Raw genomic sequence first — 24,639 nt, 5'->3', positions numbered from 1 at the left:
AAAAAGTATAGTATCTAGTGTGTTGATCTTATGTTTAGCTTCTCGATCTTGGTGTGCTTTCGCTAAAATCCTAACACTTCCCATGTTGTATATCCCATAAATTTGTTTCCCAATATTTGATCAAATTGTATTCAATCAAAACTTTGTCCATTATTATGTGGGCCAATTTGGGCACGAACCAGCCCAAACAAATCACAGATCGGAGAAATTAAGAGCCCATAGCCCATACCAAGGCCCAAACTTTTTGCAAGCCCTCGCCTTTTAAAGCTCGACCCACAGCGGAATCCGCTCCGCAACGCAACGGTCGAATCCCCTTGAATTCGAAGTCTAGCCGGAGCGACACCCACACCCACCTCACATGGCGGCGGCGGCGGCGGCGGCTGCGGCGGAACAGCTGATGGTGCTCGACGAGGAGACTCTGGCGCTGATGGGGGGCCACGTCGCAGTGGCTCCGAGCACCGAGTTGGAGGCGTCCAAGGAGAACGTGCGGCCGCTCAAGCGGGGGCGCGACGTGGTCCTCCTCAACCGCGCGCTAAAGGCGCGCGCCGACCCAGCCCAGCGCGCTGCGCTCCTCTCCGAACGGAGGTAAACCGCCCCCTGTTATCTCCCAGCTAGGTTTTTCCTTGTTTTGGATACTGCGTTTGGTTTGATTTGGTCTGGGTTTCGTGATCTGGAGAGGGGGAAAGCTGTGGTCTTTCTTGTGTGTTCGTCGTTTGATTGATTGGCTCGCGCAGGAGGATGATCGAGGCCATCGAAGAGTACCGCGGCGAGGATCCACTCCAACCTTGGCTGGAGTAAGCGTTTCTCGATCCCCTTCTCTTCCTTTGCTTTGATTTCTTGGTTCGTAGTAGCTACTGGAGACGAAAGATTGGCCGTTTCTTTGGTTCTTACAAGCTTCTATTCTCTGCTTCGTCCGCGCGCAGCTGCATCAGGTGGGTTCAGGAGTCGTTCCCGGCCGGTGGGGAGTGCTCGGGGCTGGTGGTGATGTACGAGCAGTGCGTGCGGGCCTTCTGGCACGACGAGCGCTACAAGAACGACCTCCGCTACCTCAAAGTGTGGCTGGAATACGTGAGTCGCGTGATCCAGCTTGATACATCTTGAGTTCTCTCGTGGAGACATCTCACATGTCTATTTGAGTTTTAATCCCGATTTGTTTTGTAGGCTGGGAATTGCGCTGACGCCGAGGTGATATTCAGGTTCCTGGAGGCCAACAAGATTGGGCAAGGTCATGCCATTTCCTACATGTCCTATGCGTCGCTGATGGAGTCGAAGAACAAGCTGAGGAAAGCTAACGAGATATTTAACCTTGGTATAGAAAGGTGAGGTTCCTACGAGATTGTTTAGTAGATTTTTGTCCTTCCGTAATCAAAAAATATGGGAAAGGTTACATATCATTCAAACAGTTTCCTAAAAAAAACACTTCTCTCTTACAGAGCAAGGAAAGAGGATATTTTAACAAAAATAAAAGGAATCCTATCCTAAATCAGTTTTCATTCTTCATCACCATGTTTTCTTTGCTCTGCAACTTGTAGCATGAACATAAATCAGACACTTATGAAGATCTCTCTAGCAGAATACATTAGTTTACATGGCCAACAGCTAATTTGGTTCAAGTCACATATGTATATGTGTACACACAGAGAATGTTTTTTAGTTCGCAGTCAACAAGCCTAAACACTTTAATTTCATAGACCCTATGTTCCTATACTTTAGCAGAAGGCATGGCTCCAACTAGTCATGCTATTATCTTATGTGCAATGCAACACTGAGAATTCTTGATTTGTCATATTGTCAGCCTACCTTTCTTTGGTTAGTTATGCATTGGTTTAATACCTGAGTAATGCCTATGAATGGGTGAAATTTCTTATATATATATTTTTAATTCTCGGTCAGAAAAGCTAAGCCTGTGGAGAAGTTGGAAGCAGTGTATAGGACATTTCTTCGAAGATCAACAAAAAAGAGGGAACACTTCGAGGTGTGCTATCTGAGTGACCGCATTGTTTGCTTTGGATCCAGTCTCTCTCTTGAACGAAGTCTTGTTCTTCTTGTGACAGGATGATACAGTAAATGATAATCAGCCAGTGCGCAGCTTTGGGAATGACTTGAACCTTGGTAAAAATCAATACGCTTGTTGTGCGATACTGTGATACAGCATGAACTAAAAGTGGTTGCAAACTAATATTTTTATTTGATGTGGCAGGAGGCCGGAATGCAGAGAACTCCCAGCTGGGGAAACCAAGGGCACTGCAAAGGTTAGTACTTAGTACCACTACAATGTAACAAATGTGAAATATCTACCACTGCAAAAGTTTTTTACTTGTTGTGATCACGCCTTTGTGCACTTGCAGAATCGACGTTAACAGACCAATTTCGGTTTACAAAGATGAGAACTCGTTGCCAAATCAGGGCCTTGACAGAATAAGAAGCAACAAAGAAAATAACATGAGCTGGCGCACCCTTGGAGCACAAGCAGATAGGAACAAAGAAAATAACATGGTGCCTTCTAAATGGACGTCGCATAAGGTATTTTTGTCATGCCACTACGATTCTTTGAAGTGACCCTTGTGAGACTTCTCTCGAGGGCCACCTTATGATAATACCGCATTGTTATACAGGTTCCACAAAAGTTAGGAGCGAGAGCAGCAGTTCAGTCAACTCAAGCCAATTCCATTGAAGTCTTCGTAGACGATGAATATGCACAGTATGTTATTTGACATCCTAGTGTTAAATATTCTGAAAGATTGTTCAAAGTTAATCACTGTACAAACATATATTCTTTTTAGTAAGTTCTCCTTTCAATTGTTTTAGGGAACCAGCTCGGCAAGTGCCAAAGAGTCCAAATCCTTCTGTTCTGAAGCTCAGGCAAGCAGCAAGCAAACACCTTAAGAAGTAAGGGCAGCTCAGCTTTGCATCTTTTGTTTCTTAGACTTTGTTTTCGTTGTCAGTGTCCTAACCTGTCCTGTTTTCTTTGAACAGGGAAACTGAACTGCTTAAGGAGAATCCGCTGCGCAACTTCCCTTTGAGCAGCCTTAGATAAATCAGCGTTATTTGCTGATTCTGTGCAACATTTGCACTTCTTGATTTTGTTGTTTGATTGTTGCGCGGATGTGCCTTTATGCCCAAATAAGCTTTAGCCTCTAAAGCTTAGAAAAGTAATTTGAGTGTTGTAATCTTCTCCTCTAAGTTGAATTGGATAGACCTGCAGATCTCGAGTGCCTATGCAAATCTAATTGATCGTACAAATGTTAGTTATTTCTTTCTGCTTATTTTTTTCTGGATATCTCGAGTGCCTTTTCTTCTTGCTCGATTATTTTCTCGCAAATAAAGAATCAGTACAGCAATTGATTCTCCAAATAATTTGCAATGTGACTGAACGTGACTGAAAACTGTCGTGCAAGTGGATGAATAATGGCACATCGGATCAAGTACTTTAGTCAGGACAACTGCTTGCAAAGCTTTTTTTTTTGCTGACACATCAATATAAACATGTTTGCTACGGAATACGTTTATCAAAACTCTCTCAGGTCCAGACCAGGGCCTCATGGCCACCGGGGGATGCATAATAACACGTCGAAATCATTGCCATCTAGGCCTCAATTCCAGATGGACCTAAATGCAGCAGAAGAGAGATCAGACAAGTGCAGGTGTTCAGAAATTCAGATGTGCATCATGTTATGTGACGCAGCACACCTGGTTCGGTAACCATTGTTCTGTTGAGCTCTTGACCTTACCATTTTAGTCTACAATTTACCAATTAACAATGCGCAAAACCGTGGAGAGCACACTGATTCAGATCAAGTTCGATCGACAACCCTTAGAAACTGAATGAATGTTTCTGGTGCAGCACATACTTTATAGCAGTGAAGTGTGTAGGACATCAACTAGGTCACAGCAGTCCTAAAGCAGGTAGAGCCAAGAAAGATCCATTCTGCACACCATGAAAATGACAAGTATTTTTTTAGGGCACAATGACAAGTAGTTTCACCAGGTGATAATGTATTAAAACAATGGCTGGCTGACCGAGCCCACATCCTTTGTATTTTTTTGCATTACATCATGGCTTACTATGTGACATGGCCGGTTGGTTGGACCCAGCAGTGACACAGTGCTATATAAGAAAGAGGTCACACACACATCCTCTGTGTGCACCTGCTCCATTCAGGTTTGAGGCTAGCAAAGCTGCAGTATCTCTCGAGCGACGATGAACGGTCAGGCGAGCCGGCGAGGCCACAGGGTGCGCCACGTCCGGCTGGGCTCGCTGCTCCGGCTGCGTGTGCGGTTGTTCAACCTCGCCGGTTTCCTTGTACGATGCCTGGAGGAGCTCAATTGCTGCCCCAGGAGGTGGTCGCCGGCGAGGGCGCATAAGATGCTGGGACACGGCGGCCGGTGCCACCGGCCTGGACCGGCCGAAAGGGAGAGCTCCTTCTATGCGGAGGCCATTGCTGATTGCTTGGAGTTCATCAAGAGATCCTCTTACCAGCCTGATGATCACAAGACCGCTTTCTAGGTACCCTTCTTGGCCGCATTTGGAACCAAAGAATTTTCTGACTCATGTGGGCTACGTCTTGTAAATTCCTTTGTTCCAAACAAGGCCAGAGTGTTTCACTGGTGTAGTTTGTATATATCAGTTTTGCTAGTTACCCTTGTCTGATGTGTACCAAGCGTTCATCAAGAACGAATAATTGTGCGTTAGCAGAACATAGTTCTTGAATAAAAACAAGAGGTTGTGTTGCTGCTTGCTAAGAGGCTATGGCTACTGAAAAATGAAAGGTCATTTTCTTGTAAAGTAGATGTGTGTTGATGCTTTCATTGGCGGTGGTTTTCAGCAAGGGATTAGGTGAATTTGAGTCATGGATTGTGACAGAGGAGTATCCAAGCTTTGTTTCTCAGAGCAGTTGACCTGGCCGTGCAAAGACAGACAAATTTGAGGATGAAAGTTCTTCCGTGATAATAAATTATCAGAACTACAGCCTTCACAACTTTTTTTAACAGCCCGTTCCTCTTCCATCATTCCTCTGGTGCATGTAACTCAATACGATATCAAAGCTAAGAGGGTCCCTAGTTGAAAACCTATCTAACAGAAATTTAAGGAAAAAAATAAATGTGGCTGCTTTGGGTCCATGTCAGTCCTAATGGTACCTTTTCTCAACGGACAACTTCTGAGGGGATTGGTCCATGAAACCCACTGCTCACTGCAGCAAGGCGTAACAGATGTGTCGCTTTTTCTGAACAACAAATCACGCGAATTTCGAATTGAAAACGATGAAGTAGCTGACCTATGCACGTTCCGATGTAACAATGGGAGCAATGAACCATCAGGCATCAACCCTCGCTTTGTTATTCATCCATTTCTTAAGAATAAAGGTACATTTTGACTTCAGTGTAGATAGACTGAAGAGTAATGGTAATTTCAACAGAGCAGAAACATTAGGGGGGAAAGTAACTTGACATAAGCCCCTCTTTATTATAATCTCGGTTTGGAAGAGGACACTATACAGGGAAATTATCAAAACGATGTGAAAAAACACACACCAAAACTGTATGCTCAAAGTTTCAGTGGTAAGCAAACCACTCTCTTGCAAAATTTTAGAGCAGTTGGTGCAGGACATGCAAATCAAGAAGTCTTGTTCCAATATTCAGCTGCCTTCAACATGTCAATGACTGCCCTACCCATCAAATTGAAATGAATGTTAGAAAAGAATGGCAAATGCGCCTCAAAACGCCCTTCTTCAGGCATCTAGGTCGATGTTACACAAGCTGCAAAGATATGGCATAGTATATTAGTCTCCTACTTTAATTGAAAGCTTAAACTTTTAGGCTGCACAGAACAAGAAAGAGAATTCACCTTCAATGCCAGAATTCTGAAGGAACAAGTCTCAACCATGAATCATTTACAGTACTGTAAAGGTGTACCCTTTTCTTATACCATATTCTGATGTAACCACTATCAAGCGAGCTACCTTACCAAAATGGAGTGACAAAATTGTACAACTGGTGAACTAGTAATATGTACTATGCTGATATTATGGGGCCTATTGATGATTGGAATATATCATACAGTGCAAGTTGAACTTCCCCAGAGCTATGCTCACAGCGAATAAGATTAGTTAATAAGGGGAAAAAGAGGGGCAAGTTTCTCCTAAAGCAATTCTCCTCTAGACCGCCCAATAACCGCATTACATGAAGGACCAACGATGTTCTTGCCTCCAGTTCCTCTTTTTTAGCAGTACCCAAAGGCACCCAGTGTAAAGCTGGATCTCTTCCAGAAGCATCATTACATGGTTCATGGCCTGCACAGGTCAGATACATTTGCAGTATTTTCTCGCAGACAAGCATAATTTGTGGCTCAGCATTCATATTTTCTGACAAGGATGGGTTGTCATAACGCAAAGCTTGCAGAAGTTTCAGGTAGCTCTGGTAGGACTCGCTCTCAAAATGGACGACTGCTGGCTCAGATACCTCCAAAAGGGAACATGCTTTATGTAATTTTATGTGCAAACTAGATTCAGAGTTCACTTGACTTGCATGTGATGCAATGGCAGATAGCATCTCCAACATTATGCTTATATGCTCAGCACAAAGGGAGCTCTTGTGCTCCTCATACAATTTAATGATGCCCTGCAAGGAAGCCAGGATAAGGTGAGTATGATAAGTATAGCTGTTGGCACATGGAAAAATGCATGCATACCTCTTTTTCTTTTTATTAATTTTTTATTCATTTTAATCGGATATGCAAAGGAATCATGGTATCAAACTAAAATTATGTAGCAGGGCTTACCGCTCAAGGGGATTACTAAGAACAAATTTAACTAACAAGAAGCCATATGATTTTAGATTTTACATCAAGTACCTGAATAATTAAGAGTTGCAGAGCCATATGATTCTTCATTCTGACAATAGCGTAAGATGCTGTTTCCATATTAGCTTCCTCTTCATCATCATTGTATATGTCATGATCTGAATATTGCTCAGCTTCAGAGTAAGATTCATTTCTATCAGGAATTTCAATATCTTGCATCATCCTAACTATTTTGTCAAACACGACAAATGTATGTGCTGCTGATTCTTTGAAACACAACAAGATCTTCTCCCACTCATCCTTGGAGAGCTTGCTTGCGAGTCCTTCTGCTAAACACTGAAAAACTGATATACCTGTGCTAGCCGATTGTTTATAAGGGCTTCTGATAAAATTTGTAACAAGAGAAGTAACTCTAGAAAGTTCTGGCCGCATCACTTCAAAAAAGGTAATATACAAATCTGCTAAACATTTTAGAGCCACCATTTTAGTTTCAAAATTCCAAGAATCATCCTCAGTACTATTTACACTTGAATTCTGGCCATTTGGTGTGAAGCTTTCACTGCTAAATAGAGGATAAATAACTGATTTGAAGATGTTAGCCCAGAAGAACTGAGAAAAGAGGTGCCCATGATCTTTCAAAATGTCAAAGAGTACTTCCACAGCACCTTTTCTGATAGTTGGTCTTGAGTCAGTCGTCAATCTAGCTAGACCTGGAAAAGAGATAGTTCAAACAAGAATTATGTTAAAAAACACAAATGTGAAGCATATCCAAATTGTTCCAACAGGATCTATGTAACTTTGTGAAGAAGAAAAAAACATACCAGCAAGCAGAGGAACCCAGAAGTAAACATTATCATCCTTGTGCACTACAGTGTTCCCATCTGAAGAATCTAAATTGTTTGGTTGCTGGTCAGTATCCTTGTCATGGCAAACAAATCCTTCCTCTGCGAGTTTAACGGCACAGAACCGAAGAAATGCAATTGCATTGAGACTGGCATCACTGCTAAATTTACTGCTTGTGAATGTAATGAGGCATTTAACACAATCAGTAAATGTTGTGGTTTCAGTTTCAGTTATGTATTGGAAATAGTCCCGGACAATCTTTTCCATGGTTTCAAATGCCAATAGAACAATACTTTTCCGATCATCAGCAGCAGCTGCAGTGAAAACCTGTAAGTAGATAAAATGTTGTCAATACTGAATGATGAATATAGGAATGTTACTCTAACTTACTTCCTGAGAACAGCTAATTGTAGCTCTCATGAACATATGCCAAGATGTTGAGATATAAACTAAAACTAACCATAGTCCATAGAACATCATACATACCGTAAAAACACTTTTCCATCCAGATTTTATATTGTTGACACGACTCAAAACCATTTGCGAGACACATCGAACAATAAGTTCCCGTACTTCTGAAGCATTGCTCTTCTGCATAACAACCGCAAAAGGTTGCAGGAATTCGTTCTGGAAATTATAATTTGCCAGTTCCTCTCTTTCTAGAAACTTCATGGCTAGCTGCCTCAAAGAGTCCATAACAAATATTGCGACTGAAAGATTTTCTGACAACCCAACAGAAACAAAGAAGTTGGATAGAACTTTCCAAATACGGGACCATACCAAACGTATGCGGTTCATATTGTAGTGCCTGCACAATGAAGCTTTGAATTAGATCGTTTTGAAAGAGTATTAGTTATGAATTTATTCATGTAGATTGACACAGTTTATTAAACTATATGTAAAAATGTTCTTACGCGATCTCCACAATCTTTGTTAGGCAGAAGATACGAGGATCTGTAGGAGACTGCAACTCTGTCATTGAGACTTTGCAAAGAGCTTTCACAAAAGCAACAATAGCATCACTATTTAGTCTTTGGCTATGAGCAAATATATGATTTAACTCAAAAATGCCAATCTGGTCTAACAAATTTATGTTTGATATGAAATTATTAATCTGTTCAGGAGTAACCAACGGTGACGCGTTATTTTTTGCTGTTGTGCTGTCATAAGAACCCCCTCTAACAGCGGCCATTACAGCTGGATTCTGAAGTGCATTAGTTCTCTTTGAGGATGTAGAGGTAGTTGACCTTTGTGCCTTTTCTTCTGACTCAACCAGTGGTACTGTCAGAAATGAAGCATCAGTAGGTGCCCCCTCTCCAAGAAGATGTAAATGCTCAAACCGTGAAAGACATGTTAGTACATGCTCCCAAGCTTCCTGCAAATAATCACCATCTTCGATTGCAATGGATATTATAGCCTGTCAGAACAAAAAGTAAAAGAAAATCTTGACTCACTACGAAATGGACAAAAAGATACAGTCTAACTATGAGATACATTCTAATGCTCATTCATATGCTGATGATAAATGATAGGAAAGGACCATAATCCAGTAAATGCTTCGGACTGACTGAGATTACAGACACTGTTGAATTCATGTATGTATGCATATGTGTAAGGAATTTGCTCAAAAGAAGTGCAATAATAAAGGTGCAAGGTATGGAAAATGAGTACACTATAGTGAAAAGGAATAGAAGAATAAAACTGTTAAGCATCTGAATAGAACATAGATTCCTGAAATACTGTACGATTCAAGGAGGAAAATAGAAGATTGATTCCTAAAGTATCAAAGAATTCGATATGCTTTGCATAATAAGGCCCTTTAAATCATGAGATGCATTAACCATAATTTTGAAGAAAAAAATGTAACTAGTTTGGCCTTCCAACCTTCACAGCATCCACATTCTTTTGTTTCATGTCAGCGGCACAATGGAGATATGTGAATTTGGCTACAGATGTCACAAAGGCATCTCTCTGTGTCTGCATGCACATAACAGATGTAACATGCACAGCAGATCTGAATCCCTGCAAACACTGCGATGTGGCGGCCTTATCATCACTCTGGTCAAGTGTCACGCTGAATGCAGCCATCATAGGGGCCCAACAAACCTCCATCATGAATCTTAAAATTGTTGTATCCGTGATAACAGAAAATACAGACCTGCATAAAGCACAAGCTTGAATTAACTACAAACCATCAGCGGACACAAAACTATTGTCTACTGATAGTTTGTGTTGGTCTTACTCTGACTTTCCACTCTTTGCTTTAAATTTCTCTTGTATGTTCTTGATGAGCAAGTCATTTGCTCCAAGTGCCCTGTCTTCAGCCTGTTTCCAGTTAACAAAGCTGATAATATTGTCCAAGCCTAATAGCTTCATTACACTACTAGGTTGCTTGTTTTGTGGAACTGATGAATCAGCGCTCATTTTGATCTCATTTTTTACAATTTGGTCATATAGTGTACTCAGATAAGCTTCAGGCAAGTCCTTCCCATCATCTATTCCTCGGTTATTGCGAATGAAGTCGGACTTAGACATCTGCACGGGGAAAATCCCATAAATGAACAAATCATGACTGGAAGCTGCGTATAATTATTTGGCTTACCTTGTCCTTGACCATTGTATTGTGAGCGTCAGTGTTGAGCATGATTACAGAATAAGCAAGAACATATGCAGTATCTGCACTAGTAAAAGAGTTTGGATTGCATTTGCAGTATCGTTCAGCAAACTTTTCCATGATCCGGTCAATTTTCTGTGCTTCCCCAGGCAACCTGAAGCCTCGCAAGTAATGCCTAATGGCTTCACCAAAGTCTATACCTTCGAAGTTCAGTGCATCAACATATGCATGCATAACTTTGATAGGGAATTCATCTCTTTCACCCAAATAGTCTCCAATCATTGTTGCATTTAAACCAGCAGTGTTTCTCAAGAAAGAAGCAATGTCTTCTGGGGAATGGCCTATCTTCTTGCTTTTAATGAGAAAATCAATGCCCTTGGAAGGTTTTCTGTTAAACAGGGAAATTCCTTTCTGGAGAAGGAAACTTATACTTCATTAATCCAAAAATGTGAAACCCTCTTCAAACAATTTAAGTGCTTCAAACTGAGGAGAATCTGAAGTTCTAAACCAAGCATGAAAGTAACTTATACCTGAAGTTCTATTTTATAAGCACGACGTTGTTCAAGGGAGGGAGCACCAGAGATGTCTGGGCTACCAGAGTCAGATTGCAGTTCATAATCAATTCCATTCCCATCTTCTCCAATAAGAATGTTAGGATTGTCTATCGAATTTAAAGAAGCTTCAGAAACTTTTGGTGAAAATTCACCGATTCTCAGCTGTTGGTCCATCCATGAACCCATTGATTTGATTATTGTTGCAAGGCACTTGACTGACTCAATCCGAAAGGTTTGGTCTTGGGCTGTAGTTAATGTTGTTGTAGACCCTGGAGGAACACCTAAAGCAGTTTTTAGAAGTCCATTGACCATCCTGCAAAGATCTACTGGAATTAGAAATGCTTTATTATATGATGAAAAGATAATGAACTATGGTTTTTAAAGAGCTGTAGTCAGCTCAGTGTATCAATCCTTACATTGCTTTGCTTATGTTACAACAAAATTAAGTGCCTCTACAGAAATACAGACCGGCCACTATTGCTTTGCTTATGTCATAACAAAACAGAAGGTGACTTTCTGTATTTCATCAAGAATGAGTTACATACCTTTCAAAAATATTTGGTGCATCAACATCACAATCATAGTTCACAAAGATATCAATGAGAACCTGAGATTCTTTACAGATCTTCTCCAACAAGTTTAGAACTGTCATTTTTTGTAGAAAGCTAGGTTGATGGACATTCTCAAGAACCCTTAGAACAAGCATCGGAAAGAATATTCCAATTTCCTCTTTCAGCCCAGACCTAAACCTTGTCAGCAAACCCACAAATATGGAGTACAAAAGCTGGAAAATACTCATCGCTGACAAAGCACTGTTTTTCAACAAGGACAAGCAAAGATACTGCTTGATTGCTCCAAGGTACCTGCATAAAAAAATATAAAAAAAAACTCAGTCCAAAAAAGTTTTCTTTTCTGCCGAGATCACAATAAATTCAATGTCCCTTTATAAAATAACATAAAGAAAACTTCATAGGGGCTAATAGCTGTACGTGCACACTTAAGAGATCTTTGCTTAACAATAGCATATTTCACAATTACTATTTCTACTTTGCAAACAAAAAAGGTAGGATCTTTTCTTTTTTGCTAAAACAGTGTTAAGCTCAGTTCAGGAGTAGCACAAAGTTATAGTCACTCTTATAAGTTACAAGTAAAGCGGCATTCATTTTTTCTCCCTTTCTGACTATCAATCTATCATAGCACAGTGCAGATATGCAATAATAATATCACATTTTCTTCCTTTTCAGTGTACTGCTGACCTGTGAGTTCGTAACTTATTTATTTTATTTGGTCTTTCAGTGAAAAGACTTGAAGGAATGGAATATCTCCAAATCTAACCTAACATAGGAGGAGTTTGTAAAGAGAGAATTGAAAGAATAGAATATCTCCGGAACTATCCAGGATAGAAACGCGTGGAAGTTAGCAATCACGTGCTAGAACCGTAACTTATACTTCAGTCTCCTTGTACCATTATTACTTTATTTTTTACTATTACTAGTACCTTTATTATCATTATTATTTTCTCATCATCTTTTTAGTTGGATCTTATGAGTTTTATCTCTAGCCTACCCCAACTTGCTTGGGACAAAGGCTTTGTTGTTGTTGTTGTTTCAGTGAAAAGATTGTGAATGATAAAGTTAACAAAGCCCAAATGCAGACTATTATATTGATATCATTCAGACCTTTCTAGCAGGTTCCTCAGTAGCTGATTCATGGTAACACAGCAAAACAAATTCAGAATACAGGCATATGGTTTGACAAATAAGTAATGAGCATGGTTTCGAAAATCGTCCGCCTAGCCCAACATGCATCTAATCACCGTCTAGCCCACTTAATCGGCGATTAGGCGCTAGGCGCCACCCTGCCGGCTGCCACCCACCTAGATCCTAGCGCTTTTTAAAATGCTGGTGATGACATATATTTACTCCTATTTCTTTTGCTTAATTCTTTCATTTCTATACCTCTCATTCATGATATAGAATTAAATCTTTTTAAACCCCCAAAAGTGGACTGCTTTTACATTTTTAGCTAGTACATAAGGTCAAGCAAACATCTATGAGCCGCCATGTCTCATATTTCGTAAAAACTCCAAAAACTCTTATCAAACTTGTTGCAACTATTGAGAAGACATTAGTAAGGGTCATTTGGATTAGGGAAATATTATAACATAATAGCATAACAATCATGCATACATTATTTCTGAGCTACTAGCCTACTATTAGTGTATGCTTACGGAGACATTTTCTAGCAAACAAGAATGGTCCATATCCATATCAACATTGTATACTCTGTGACCCCAGAGTCCTTTTATACTTCACTGCAAAAACAATTTTTTGGCTAGGCAATGCGGAAGTTGAATAGTTAAAATGCATAAAACTGAAACAAATACAGGTACGAGATCATACTTTTCATTTGTTCTCCAGAATGGCCCGGCATTATCCACAACCATTTTCAGCAACTCAAGAGACAACACCTTACCCCGCAGCAACATCTGATCCTCAGGGTTATCTGGTGTCGTGAACTTCATTGATAGCTTACACAGGTTCTTGAACAGCGCTAGCCCATCCTCCCTGATCTTGCTCATCCCAGCGTCCTCCTTCCCATCCACCTCAGCCAGTGCCACAGGTGTCCCTGGCTCTGGAACATCACTCCCCTCCATAGCCTCATTTATAAACCCCTGTGCCACCTGCACGATACTGGAGTCGTTCAAGCTGCGATCAGACACGTCCATCATGTCCGCGATCGACACTGTCCGCACGCGCACGTCCATGGAGTCCACCTCCATCCGCGCAAACACGATCACCAGCACCTGCGCGAGCGCCAGCTTTGCGCAGAGCTGATTGGCGGCACTGCTGCTACTGAGGTATATGTTATAGCAGGTCTTGAGCACATGGCCGAGGCCCTCACCCCGGATGGCCACGGTGGGGCACCGCGCGGCGGCGACGATGACGCGGAGGGTGGCGAGCTCCATGGCGTCGTCAGCGAGCGCGCCGCACGCGAGGACGGCGGCGAGGAGCCTGGAGGCGGGGGAGGACGCGTCGTCGCCGGCGCCCCCGAGGTCGCCGAGGAGGAGGCGGTGGTAGAGGAGCTTGGCGACGCAATCGAGGGCGGGGTCGGCGACCTTGGGTGAGGCGGACTCGAGGGCGAGCAGCAGCGCGTGGAGCGCAGTGTCCGCGGCGGCGTGGGGAAGGCCGAGCAGTGGCGATTGGTGCGGCGAGGTGGGGTCCGGCGCCGGGTAGGCAGACGAGGAGGAGGAGAGGAGGTCGAGTGCCGCCTTGGCCGCGGCCACGAGCGCCGAGTGCTTCCGCCACGCGGCGTTCTTGATGATCCGGTCCAGCGCCGGGCCCAGCACGCGGCCCGACGGGGACGCGCCGCCGAGAGGCGCCGTGGGGGACGCCATGGAGGGGGCGAGGGCGGTGGCGGCTAAGCGATGGTCGTCGCCGTCGCGGTGGTGGTCATGTCATTGGAGGCGGAGAGATCTAAGAGAGAGGTGGAAGAAATGCGCGAATGGGAGGGAGCCAGGGAGGTGACGGGTGCGTGGGGGTGGAATGGTGGAACGGAGGAGAGGGGAAGGGAAGGGTAGGACTGCGATTTTGACTTTTCGTGGGGCGCTTGAAAAGAGGATGGAATAACATACTTGATACTTGGACTCGCTCGTTTAGTATAATAAGACATGGTTTCAAATGAACTATAATAGAAATTTTCTATTAGAATATATTTATAATATTATTGTATTTATATTATTATAAAATATTTTTAAGATAAATCTATATATATGATTTTAAGGTTTTTAAGCTAAATTTTTTAAAAGTTTAGTCAAAGTTTTAAAATTTTCATCGATTTTGTTCTCAAAATAATATGTCTTTATGACGGGAGTGAGTGTAGTGTTTGGTGAAAATTTGTAGTGCACGGTTCTAGACCGAAATTGCTAAACGTCCCAAACTACATATTTAAAAGAGAAGATTAGGTTGTATCTTTATCATGTTTGGTGACATATATCTCCTACTTCACTTTACCTTTCGCTCTCAACTATCAGTGATTTTTTAATAGTAATATTTTATTGAAAAATTATAAAAATAAAATAAACAAAAATATAAAAATAAATGCTAGTCGACACTCCGTATACCGACATTCATATGACATACATATGAGCGTGGGAAAAAGGATGTTTCGACACTCAGTATACCGACAGGTCTCACTTTACAGACCAACATAGATGCTAACATGTCTCACTCTACAGGTTAATAGGGGTGTTGATAGGCCTTCGCGCACTACCAACACCTTCGTGGTGTCAAGCTTACCACTTATCGGTATTCAGAGTGCTGATAAGATCCTTGCCGATACTCCGAAGCCAACAAATGTCTAGTTGGCACTTAGTAAGATGATTGTCACCTTTTTTTAATTTCTATTTTTTAATTTCTATTTTTGCAATTATATATTAAATACTATTATTAAAAAAAAAATCAACCATCGTAGCTCTATCACCATATTTCACCTGGCTGACACCATTGTCCACTTTTCATTATCACAATATGTTTTCAACCACCTTACTCGAACTTGGCTATTGCAAAACGTCAGAACAAACTTGTTACGCGACATGCCTAAATTGACACCTTAACCGGTATTAAATTGAGCTAGACTGTGAATTTGTTTGGCTAACATGATGACTCTAGATCCATGAATGAGAGGATTTTAGGAGAATTATCAATGGTACACTTTATGGTGTTCATGTACACTGTTTTTGACATATAAGCATCTGTGATTATTTGATTGTATTAAATTCAATACATATAATTTTTATGAATGTTTTTAACGTAAGAAAATATTATTTTCTCCAAATATTATAATAAAAAAATATATAAGTTATTACGAAATAATTTGATTACAAATATTACATAGTTTATAGATACTCGAATATACCGATTACAACGATGTAGATACTTCATTAAAATGAACTACAAGAGGAACTGCTTTATGAAATTGGTTGATCTATGAATTGATGGAGCTAGGATATTTAGAAGTGCTCCGTTTAAATCTACGATAGAGTTTGAAGCTCGAGCCCCCTTAAACATATCCTTAAGCGCTAATTTGCTGAGATGGATTGTTCTAATATTTCGCTTTATCTTAAAACCAAGGGCTTAGCTGAGTCCTCATGCCCGAGCCGATCCTGGAGATTACAGGCATGTTTGATTGCTACCCTAAGTGATGCCTCAAGAAAGCCTGGCAAGTTGAAAATGTGTTGTTTGGTTGGAAATCAAAAGTGCACTTTCATCTATTTTATGTCCGAGTGAAACGTAAATTAGAAGAAGTGCTTTCAGCCAGGGTTAAAAAACCAATAAGAATCGAGCAAAAATCACGATAATCAACCATCTTGGTCCGGTTCGATTTTAAAAACCAAACGGTAACCGAATTTGAATTAAAAAATTCAAAAAAATAAAAAATAAAAATATCTTTAAAAAACTAGACAATTCTAAGACATTCTGTGAATTTTTTTCAAAAATAATGTCGTTTGCATCATATTCTACAGGTAGGAAGTTTGAAAAAAAATGAAAAAATTTGAAGCGTGCGGCTCAATTATTAACTCATGTTAAGGAAAAGTTTAACATGCAAACACATATTTCTTTTGTAAAACGTATATTAAGAGGATCTTTAAAATTGATTTCACTTTATTTAGAGTTTTATTAATTTCTCTATAATTTTTACAAAGTTCACAAGTATAAAGTGAATATGTTAAGAAACAACACTGTAATTAACTTTTTCATGTCTATTATTATTTTTTCTACGTAAATCATAGCATAAATAAACTAATAAAAGTGGTTTCACTAATTTTTGAGGTGTGATGGATCAGTTATGAATTAATCTAGTCGCAATATATTTACACAATCATGCATATTACAATAACTAATTCATGAGTTTATGTATTTTTAAAAGATATAGGATCATGTAAGAAGACTAAAAAAACTAGTTTCATGATTTTTGGATTAGCAAAGAGTAAACTATGCATTTAATTTGGTTTAACAAATACAATTTATCACAAAAAATTTTGAACTTTTTTATGAGTATAAATACTTTTATCATGTAGATTATGTTACAAGTAAACCTCCACTTGATTTGAAGTTCAGATGAATTAGTTATTAATTTTACAAGATTAAAATAATTTTTGAATTTTTTTGTTAAATTTCACAAGAAATCGAGAAAACCGCTCGATAAATCGAGAAAATCGAGCTGTTACTGATAATAAAAAAATTCAAAAAAATTGCTCAATAAATCGTAAAATTCGCTCAGTAACTGATGGGTAAAATCACGATTTTTTTCCCAAAATTCAAATTTTACCAAATAAATTTTATTTATTTTTTAATTTTATTCAATTCTTTTAATTTTAAAACGATAACCGCCACTTTTCGATTACCGCCGCCCGAGCTCGGCCGGTAAGCCAAACCTGCTTTCAGCTTCCTTCGGCGCAACGAGCGGGCAGAGAGAGAGAGGACGAGGCAATGGGATAGAAATCCATCCCCAGATCCCATCGCCCCCCAAATCCGTCTACTCCTCCAAAGCATAGATCGGTAACCGAACCGCTTGCTTCGCAGCAGGATCGAGCGGAAGACGAGCGGAGCGAGGCGGCAGGCGCACAGACGCAGGGGTGAGGGCACGGGAGGCAGCGCCTGGTCGGACGCCGTGGATCCCGTCGACGACGTTGGGCGGGAAGCTCTCTGCCTGGACGGACGCGGTGGATCTCGGCGACGACGTTGAGTGGTGAGGCTTCGCGGGTGGGATGCTTTGCAGGCTTGCGTGAAGGGTGTGCGCAACAGGCGCCCGATTTCCTGCGCCTGAGCCTGAGCTCGGTTGCCTGAGTCAAGCAGCACATCAGGGCACCAACCAAACACCACTACGGTAAATCTCGGAGAGTACTCCGGTCAGGTAAATTTGGCTCACAAACAAGCTCTATGATCCTGGTTTATTAGTCTCTTTCAGGCTTCCAGTACCAGGAACCGTAGGTCGATGGAGTGCGTGGTGCAGGGAATCATCGAGACCCAGGTATTGGGCTTCTTTGCATTTTCTCTAGCAAGTCATATGTGGGCTTTCCATGCGCTGATGACAGTTCAAGCGAACTCTAGTTATGAAAAAAAGGTATACGTTGGTTCATGCGAACACCTCTCCGCTGATTCGAACTGTGACCAGGAAATTGATGCGTCATAATGCCGGTCGGGATGACGGTTTATGCGATGTTCTTGATGCATCCCTTCTAACTGTTGAATGATAGGAGAACTTTCCTTGTTGTTGTTACTATAGCCTATTGTGTCATGTACCAAGTTTCCTGATCTGACATAATTTTCTTCTCACTGATTGTGTCTAAGATTTTACAACAATTTTCATGCAAGCTTTGGAGTGTGGAAAAACTTGGTATTTGGAGTTTTAATATTCATTAGATGAAGTATATACAAGTTTATTTAGATATTGATTTTGTTGCTTAACACTGCAGCATAACTAATTGAATGCCCGTTACAATGGATAAAGAAATTCGTATTACCATACCATGCTTAGTCACCATCATTGAGCTTAACATGCACCACACCATTAGCTGCATTAAGTGCTCTGCCAAGCACTGTCTTTAGTATAGTTCCCCCACTGTGCTGGGCCTACTTTTCACCCTCGACTCCGGCACTACATCCTGCCAATCTCCGCTATAGCAAGTATCACCTCTTCGTGCCGGTGATTGGGAAAATTGTAAAGACTGAGAGGATGTGGTGTCCATTGGGAAAATTAAGTGGATGAGGATCCTTTGAAAGGAATTTGTGAGAGAGAAGAGGATCTTTTTATGGTAAGATTATTATTTTTTAGATACTGATTTGTTTGTAAAGGAGGTGCCTTTTTCTGTTCTTTTTGTTAGAGGTTTTGAGGGAGGAATATAATATGTTAGTTTGTTAGGGAAAGCAATCTTGTCCGTTTTTAATTTGGTTTTTGGTATTGGTTTTTTGGGGTGGGAGGTCTGGCTGCTGGCCCTCTCTCAGTGTGTAGTTTTTTAAGAAAATTGGAAAGGCAGCCATTCACCTACTGAGTGTTTAATGGTAATAAAGATAGCTACTATCTGTAGGCACTTGTTTATCAATTTCTAGACTTGTGATAGACCTTTTAAACAGCATGTATGCTATCCTTGACTCAGTCAACTAAACTTTGCTGGTCCACCTTGTATTGGACAACCTTTAGAAAAGAGAACCACCAACTGTAGAGCTTAGAGTCCATTCAACTCTGTAGTATGTACTTGAGCTAAAAAGTGAATTAACTTGTCATTTTTTGGCAAGAATGAAGTAATGGCGTAGCTTAATGTCTATAAAGAATAAAAAGTGTTGCTAAAGCTTATCATTCTCAGCACAGATCAATACTGAATAAGAAAAAAAAATCGCAGAAGCGATTGATAGAAATGTGGACCATTACATGTCAATAATTTCTTCCCCATTTTGAAGCACTACTTCTGAGTTCTGAGACCTGAGGTTTCATTTGCCTTATCTGCTCAGCATGTTAACACAATAATATTAATTAATATACAGTTGGAGGAACCATATAATCTATTATTGTGCGTTTACAATAAAGGGAAATTTAATTAGTATATTCTAGCTGATGTGTGGTTCTAAGAATGTCACTTAGACTTCATTTAGTTCTACTGCTCTGCCATTAGCGTAAACTTTAGTTTAACCTTTGAGTGATCTTCTCATTTTGCAGCATGTAGAAGCTCTTGAGGTTCTTCTCCAGGGTCTCTCTGGTGCCCCAACAGAGCGTGTTAGGATTCATGAGCTGTGTCTTAAAAGTGGACCCAAGTTAGGTTAGTTAGTGATTTGTCCGTTCTTTCATTCATACGCAAGTGCTATATTAACCGACATCTTTCACTCATACAGGTGTTGTCCCATCCGAGGTTCGTTTGTTGTGTGACTTAGCTCAGCCCACACCATCCTGGTAACTAATTGTGCTAAGCTGCTGAAAATATACTTTTTGTAATGTTCGTGAATAATCATGGCAATGCTGTAGGACCATAAGACATGTTGGTGGTGCCATGAGAGGTGCTGGTGCGGAGCAAATCTCAGTTCTGGTTCGTACAGTTGTGGAGAGCAAAGCTAGCAAGAATGTCCTGCACTACTTCTACACTATAGGGTACAAGCTAGACCATGAACTTTTGAAGATCGGCTTTGCATTTTGCTTCCACCGAGGTGCCCAGATCACCGTCACTGTTACATCTGCTAACAAGATGGCAAAGCTCCATGCGACTGATGAAGCTGTGCCGGTCACTCCTGGCATGCAGCTAGTGGAAATCACGGCACCTGCTGCTGCTGACAATTACAACGATGTTGTTTCAGCTGTCACTGCGTTCTGTGAATATCTTGCACCGTGAGTACCCCTTAGAATTTCAAGACTCCAATTGGAGGATACATATGAATAAATCAAACACCAGTCTTCTTTTAGTAATCTTTACTCATGTAAGGCTGCAAATGCGCTGCAGGCTGCTGCATCTGTCAAAACCAGGAAACACAACTGGAATCGTCCCAACCGCTGGCGCTGCAGCTGCCTCTCTCATGTCAAGTTGTGGTGTCAAAACCTTGTAATGTTGGCATGGCTGCTGTGGTGGTTTTCGTTGAGCTGAGTGGGCGGTGTAGCTGATTAGGCGGTCTTCGCTGGGCTGAGCGGGCAGTTTCGCCATGGCGCTGGCGAGCGATGCGCCAAGTTCTTGCATCTGATTTGCTTGCTTGTGGGCACGTCGTGACTTGTAGCTTATCAATCCGTGCGACCCACCTGTTGTGTATATGCAACTTTTTTTTTATCATCGACACAGTAATCAAATTATTTAGCTGGCATTGTTTTCTGGTCCCGGCACTTGTGCTGAAGTCAAACCCACAGTTTTTGCAGTGCTTTACGTAGCTGCTAGTGTTTGGTGTTTGGTTTCTCATGGTGACACATTGAATAGTGTTTTCCATCTTGGTAATCTTTGCGATGATGCTGAGTAGCATTGCTACCCATGTCTAATGGAAAATTAGCTCAACTCCATCGCAAAGATGGATAAATTGGACAAGTGTTGAAATGATGCGTCGCGTGGACCATGCAATGGTATGGTACTGAGCAATATTGCAATTGCTTTAGTTACGTATTTCATAAGATGAATTAGTTTTCAGTGATTCACAGGTCTAGTCTTCTGGGTGCTTTAAGCAGAGGGTCTATGCAACACTAACATACTGGAACTTCAACATACGATTCAGCTTACTTCTGATATGCACGACTTAGAACTACGGAACTATGAACCAGGAACTATATGAATTTTATTTCATGAACGCAGAATCATCTTCACCGAGCTTCACTTAGTTTCAGAAGAAAAAGAAAAACTAAAGATTGAAAGGTTCCGGGCTTCAGCAACTGTGGTCACCCAGCTAGCTAATCCATCTTTTGATACTATCTGCTGTTATCATCTCCACCTAAGAATGGTGGTGTGCATAGTTAGCAAACCATTATAAGCAACTACTACATTTCTTCAACCATATAAGTGTCAAGAAAAGAACGGAACATTAGAGCCGCTACAAGGCTGCAGGCAGGCATCCCAAGTGCCAACATGTTCAGCTTTACAAGATGACCGGCAGCCTAGCAAGCTGCTGCTACATGCCATGGCAACCAAGGGACCTTCATCTTCGCCCTCCTGCCCTTGCAGCGTCTGCCATGGCAAATGAGTTCAAGAGTCCCATGGGCATCACCGTTCGTTGTTGTTCCAGTCATCTTTATACAGTTTGTCGTCATTCTGGTCATCTCTACCCCGTTTGTTGCCATTCTGGCCAACTTTACGGGATCTCTTTCGAGGCTGCTTGGAGCCACCGGGCTTCTGTTGAGAATGCTGGGCATCGGGAATAGGCACACGATGCTCACTAGCCAAAGCAGGGAAACCAGCGGCAGGGTTTCTGCAAACAAGAAACGGTTGCATTAGAGGCAATAGTATGATAAAACCATCTGTAGCTCCTGTCAAAATCGGTATTTGTCTACAGTTGACAAAGAAACGAAATATGATTCTGACACTTCATTAGCACATATTTATCGGTAGAAATTAGTCTAGATTATATTTCCTACTTTATGCTAAATGAATATGGATTTCAATTTTTTTTCAACAGTAAAAAATGACGCCCAAAAGTGTCCTCTCAGAAAAAAACAAGAATGCCAAAGAGTATTGCTATCACATCTCTAATTCAAATGAATAGCTGATTGGGCGCATCCAATTCTGGACAAGTGTTGTGCCATGCATGCGTTAGTGGCCCATGCAATTTGCAACCTTACAAGGCAAGATAATGCCTAAAATAACAGGATTCAGTTCAAGGACTTCTCAAAAACCAACCCGCATAAATGATGATACAATGTTCATAGTTCATCCTGAGAAGCACAGAAGAACGCTAATTGATGACAATGAAGAATGATGCACTGGGTGAAACCAATATAGATTTGCTGGTATATTTTACCTGTGAGTACGGCAGACTCCTGCATGGCTGTGGGAGCACCAACTGGCCTATCCTTCAGCAAACACTGGCGAAGCACCACATTCTCAGCAGTGCAGCACTGGAGGGCATAGCTTAGGCGGCAGCACTCCGCTTCCAAATACTTACTCTTCATCTCCAGATCTTTAATATACAACTTCTTCCTGTCCCTCGATTTCATAGCAGAATCCCTATTCCTCATTTGTCTGATGAGACACAACATAACAAAGCACTGATTATAAACCAAGCATCTTATGAATTAATGTATCATCTATGCTTCGCTAGTGAGCCTTCTAGTAATACAAAAATTATGACACCGTCTTGATCCATCTGAAGAGACTAGCAATCTAACCAAAATTTATCGTGCGCTGTCATACAAAACCAACAAAAAAATATATATAAAAGACCCACCCACCTTTTTTTCTTATTTTGTTTAATAACTAATGTTCACTAGCCTCCTCAGAAGCAGGAAATGAGTAAGAAACTCATCAAGTCATAAGGCTCACAACGTCCTAACCAAATGTAGCAGTTACAATTCTGAACAACAAACAACAATCCTCTAGAAACTAGTCCACAAATAAGCAATAATGAAGTGCTTAGAAAAGGTACCTAAGTCATTATCTTATGCAATTTTTCACATACATGGCATCAGGGGCTCTGCTCTCGAATGTACAATTTCGAATTTCTCCTATAGATCATCATCTTATAATATTCATTTCTTGATCAGGCAATCGCTCGAGCATCATTTGACATGCACAGACACATAGAAAAATGCATAATTAAGAACAACCAAAATTCGGCAGCTCCTCCCCAACACAAATTGATGCCCAACTCACTAACAATTTTCTTAACAGATTTTGGCAGCATAAAACTAATTTCTCTAGCTACATGAGAGGCAACTATTTCCTACAAAAATGCTAGACGAGGTAATCTAGTCTTAACTTGAAAGCGGCATAAAATTAGACAAAAATGGGAACCCCCCCCCCCCCCAACACATCCGAATCGAAGATCATTACCTCCTCTTCTTCTTGCTGTTGGGATCATCATCGGCATCCACACCTACCGCCTCCCCATCCATGCTCGTCCCTCCCAAGGGGCTCCTATCATCCTCGCCCGCAAGGATGCCGTCCAAGAACTCATCAACCCCAACCCCGTCCACCGGCGCCTCGTCCGCGTCGTCCTCCATGAGGAACCTCTCGACATCGCCCATACGCACCCCGAGGCTCTCCCCAGGGGCCACCTGCTCCCGCGACGTCGTCCCTGCCTCCACCACCGGCGCCGGCAGCGGCGGGTCGCTGGAGAAGGAGGCGAGGAGGGCGTTCACCTCCTCGAGGGGGAGGTCGCGGTCCCCTCCTCCCCCAACCCCAGCCGCCGCCGGTGCCGACGCCGCCATGGCGATGTGGACCCAGCTAGGCTCGAGACGCGGCAGCTGCGTCCTGTGCTCGTTGGCGCCCACGCATTTCTTCCTCGGGCTTCTCTTTCTGAGGAAGGAGACGGTGCAGCGAGTGTGAAAGTGTGAACTCAACGAGGTTGTTTTTTGGGTGGGGAGGGGGTCATGGTGGGCCCCACTGATGGTGATGCCGTGGCGCGGCCAATGGGGAGGCGAGGAAGTGCCACGCATGCTCGGACTTGGCGCGTGGTACGTGGACTTGGGGGGCGGCGGAAGGATGTGGGTTAGGCTGCGAATCACGATCAGCGTTAAAAAACCGTCGGTAACTGTTAAAAATCGTGGTTACCGACTTTTTTGATTCGGTTCGATTTTAAAAATTGAATAATAATCGAAATTTGAATTTAAAAAATTCGAAAAAATAAAAAAATTCAAAAAAAACTAGACACAATTTTAAGATCTTTTGTGAAATTTTTTTTTAAAAATAATGTCGTTTGCATCATATTATATAGGGAGAAAGTTTGAAAAAAATGAAAAAAATTGAAGCGTGTGGCTCAATTATTAACTCATGTTAAGGAAAAGTGTAACATGCAAACACATATTTTTCTTGTATAAAACGTATTTTAAGAGAATCTTTAAAATTGATTTCACTTTATTTAGAGTTTTATTAAATTCTCTATGATTTTTACAAAGTTCACAAGCATAAAGTGAATATGTTAAGAAACAGCACTGTAATTAACTTTTTCATGTCTACTATTATTTTTTCTACGTAAATCATAATATAAATAAGCTAATGAAAATGGTTTCACTAATTTTTGAGGTGTGATGGGTCAGTTATGAATTAATCTAGTCGCAACACATTTACACAATCATGCATGTTACAATAACTAATTCATGAGTTTATATATTTTTAAAAGATATAGGATCATGTAAGAAGACTAACAAAATTAGTT

At 41.3% G+C, this 24,639-nt stretch overlaps 4 protein-coding genes across 7 annotated transcripts; 2 read left to right on the top strand and 2 right to left on the bottom strand.

The window, feature by feature from the left end:
- Positions 1-358: 358 nt before the first annotated feature.
- LOC133923233 (mitotic spindle checkpoint protein BUBR1-like) lies at positions 359-3,248 on the top strand. The gene is made up of 11 exons (XM_062368652.1): positions 359-585; positions 735-794; positions 924-1,068; positions 1,162-1,319; positions 1,894-1,975; positions 2,055-2,112; positions 2,201-2,252; positions 2,349-2,523; positions 2,616-2,701; positions 2,809-2,889; positions 2,977-3,248. The coding sequence occupies exons 1-11, from the start codon at positions 359-361 to the stop codon at positions 3,035-3,037; spliced, it is 1,185 nt and encodes a 394-aa protein (XP_062224636.1). The 3' UTR covers positions 3,038-3,248.
- A 2,180-nt stretch (positions 3,249-5,428) lies between these two features.
- On the bottom strand, positions 5,429-14,366 carry LOC133922482 (brefeldin A-inhibited guanine nucleotide-exchange protein 1-like). Of its 2 annotated transcripts, XM_062367842.1 has the most exons (12): positions 13,213-14,366; positions 11,356-11,673; positions 10,787-11,123; positions 10,245-10,667; positions 9,885-10,177; positions 9,527-9,800; positions 8,557-9,059; positions 8,129-8,450; positions 7,621-7,969; positions 6,851-7,509; positions 5,846-6,618; positions 5,429-5,757 (listed from the first exon to the last, which is right to left on the bottom strand). In XM_062367842.1, the coding sequence occupies exons 1-11, from the start codon at positions 14,205-14,207 to the stop codon at positions 6,013-6,015; spliced, it is 5,079 nt and encodes a 1,692-aa protein (XP_062223826.1). In that variant the 5' UTR covers positions 14,208-14,366; the 3' UTR covers positions 5,429-5,757; positions 5,846-6,012. The 2 variants fall into 2 exon arrangements, with proteins under 2 accessions (XP_062223826.1, XP_062223827.1); XM_062367843.1 differs by lacking the exon at positions 13,213-14,366 and having other exon boundaries at positions 10,787-11,133; positions 11,356-11,528.
- A 2,869-nt stretch (positions 14,367-17,235) lies between these two features.
- LOC133922484 (mediator of RNA polymerase II transcription subunit 18-like) lies at positions 17,236-20,649 on the top strand. Of its 3 annotated transcripts, none has more exons than XM_062367846.1 (6): positions 17,236-17,698; positions 17,780-17,842; positions 19,526-19,625; positions 19,699-19,756; positions 19,829-20,185; positions 20,298-20,649. In XM_062367846.1, the coding sequence occupies exons 2-6, from the start codon at positions 17,807-17,809 to the stop codon at positions 20,398-20,400; spliced, it is 654 nt and encodes a 217-aa protein (XP_062223830.1). In that variant the 5' UTR covers positions 17,236-17,698; positions 17,780-17,806; the 3' UTR covers positions 20,401-20,649. The 3 variants fall into 3 exon arrangements, with proteins under 3 accessions (XP_062223830.1, XP_062223829.1, XP_062223831.1); XM_062367845.1 differs by having other exon boundaries at positions 17,770-17,842; XM_062367847.1 differs by lacking the exons at positions 17,236-17,698; positions 17,780-17,842 and adding an exon at positions 17,855-18,626.
- Positions 20,650-21,086: 437 nt separating this feature from the next.
- LOC133922481 (bZIP transcription factor 50-like) lies at positions 21,087-23,819 on the bottom strand. Its single transcript, XM_062367841.1, has 3 exons — positions 23,316-23,819; positions 22,285-22,505; positions 21,087-21,735 (listed from the first exon to the last, which is right to left on the bottom strand). Exons 1-3 carry the CDS (start codon positions 23,690-23,692, stop codon positions 21,425-21,427), a joined length of 909 nt encoding a protein of 302 aa, XP_062223825.1. The 5' UTR covers positions 23,693-23,819; the 3' UTR covers positions 21,087-21,424.
- Positions 23,820-24,639: the final 820 nt, after the last annotated feature.

Source organism: Phragmites australis, chromosome 6 (assembly GCF_958298935.1).
Source record: "Phragmites australis chromosome 6, lpPhrAust1.1, whole genome shotgun sequence".
NCBI lineage: Eukaryota > Viridiplantae > Streptophyta > Magnoliopsida > Poales > Poaceae > Phragmites > Phragmites australis.
Note: the sequence above shows the minus strand (reverse complement) of the source record. Positions and strands in the feature narration are given on the sequence as shown.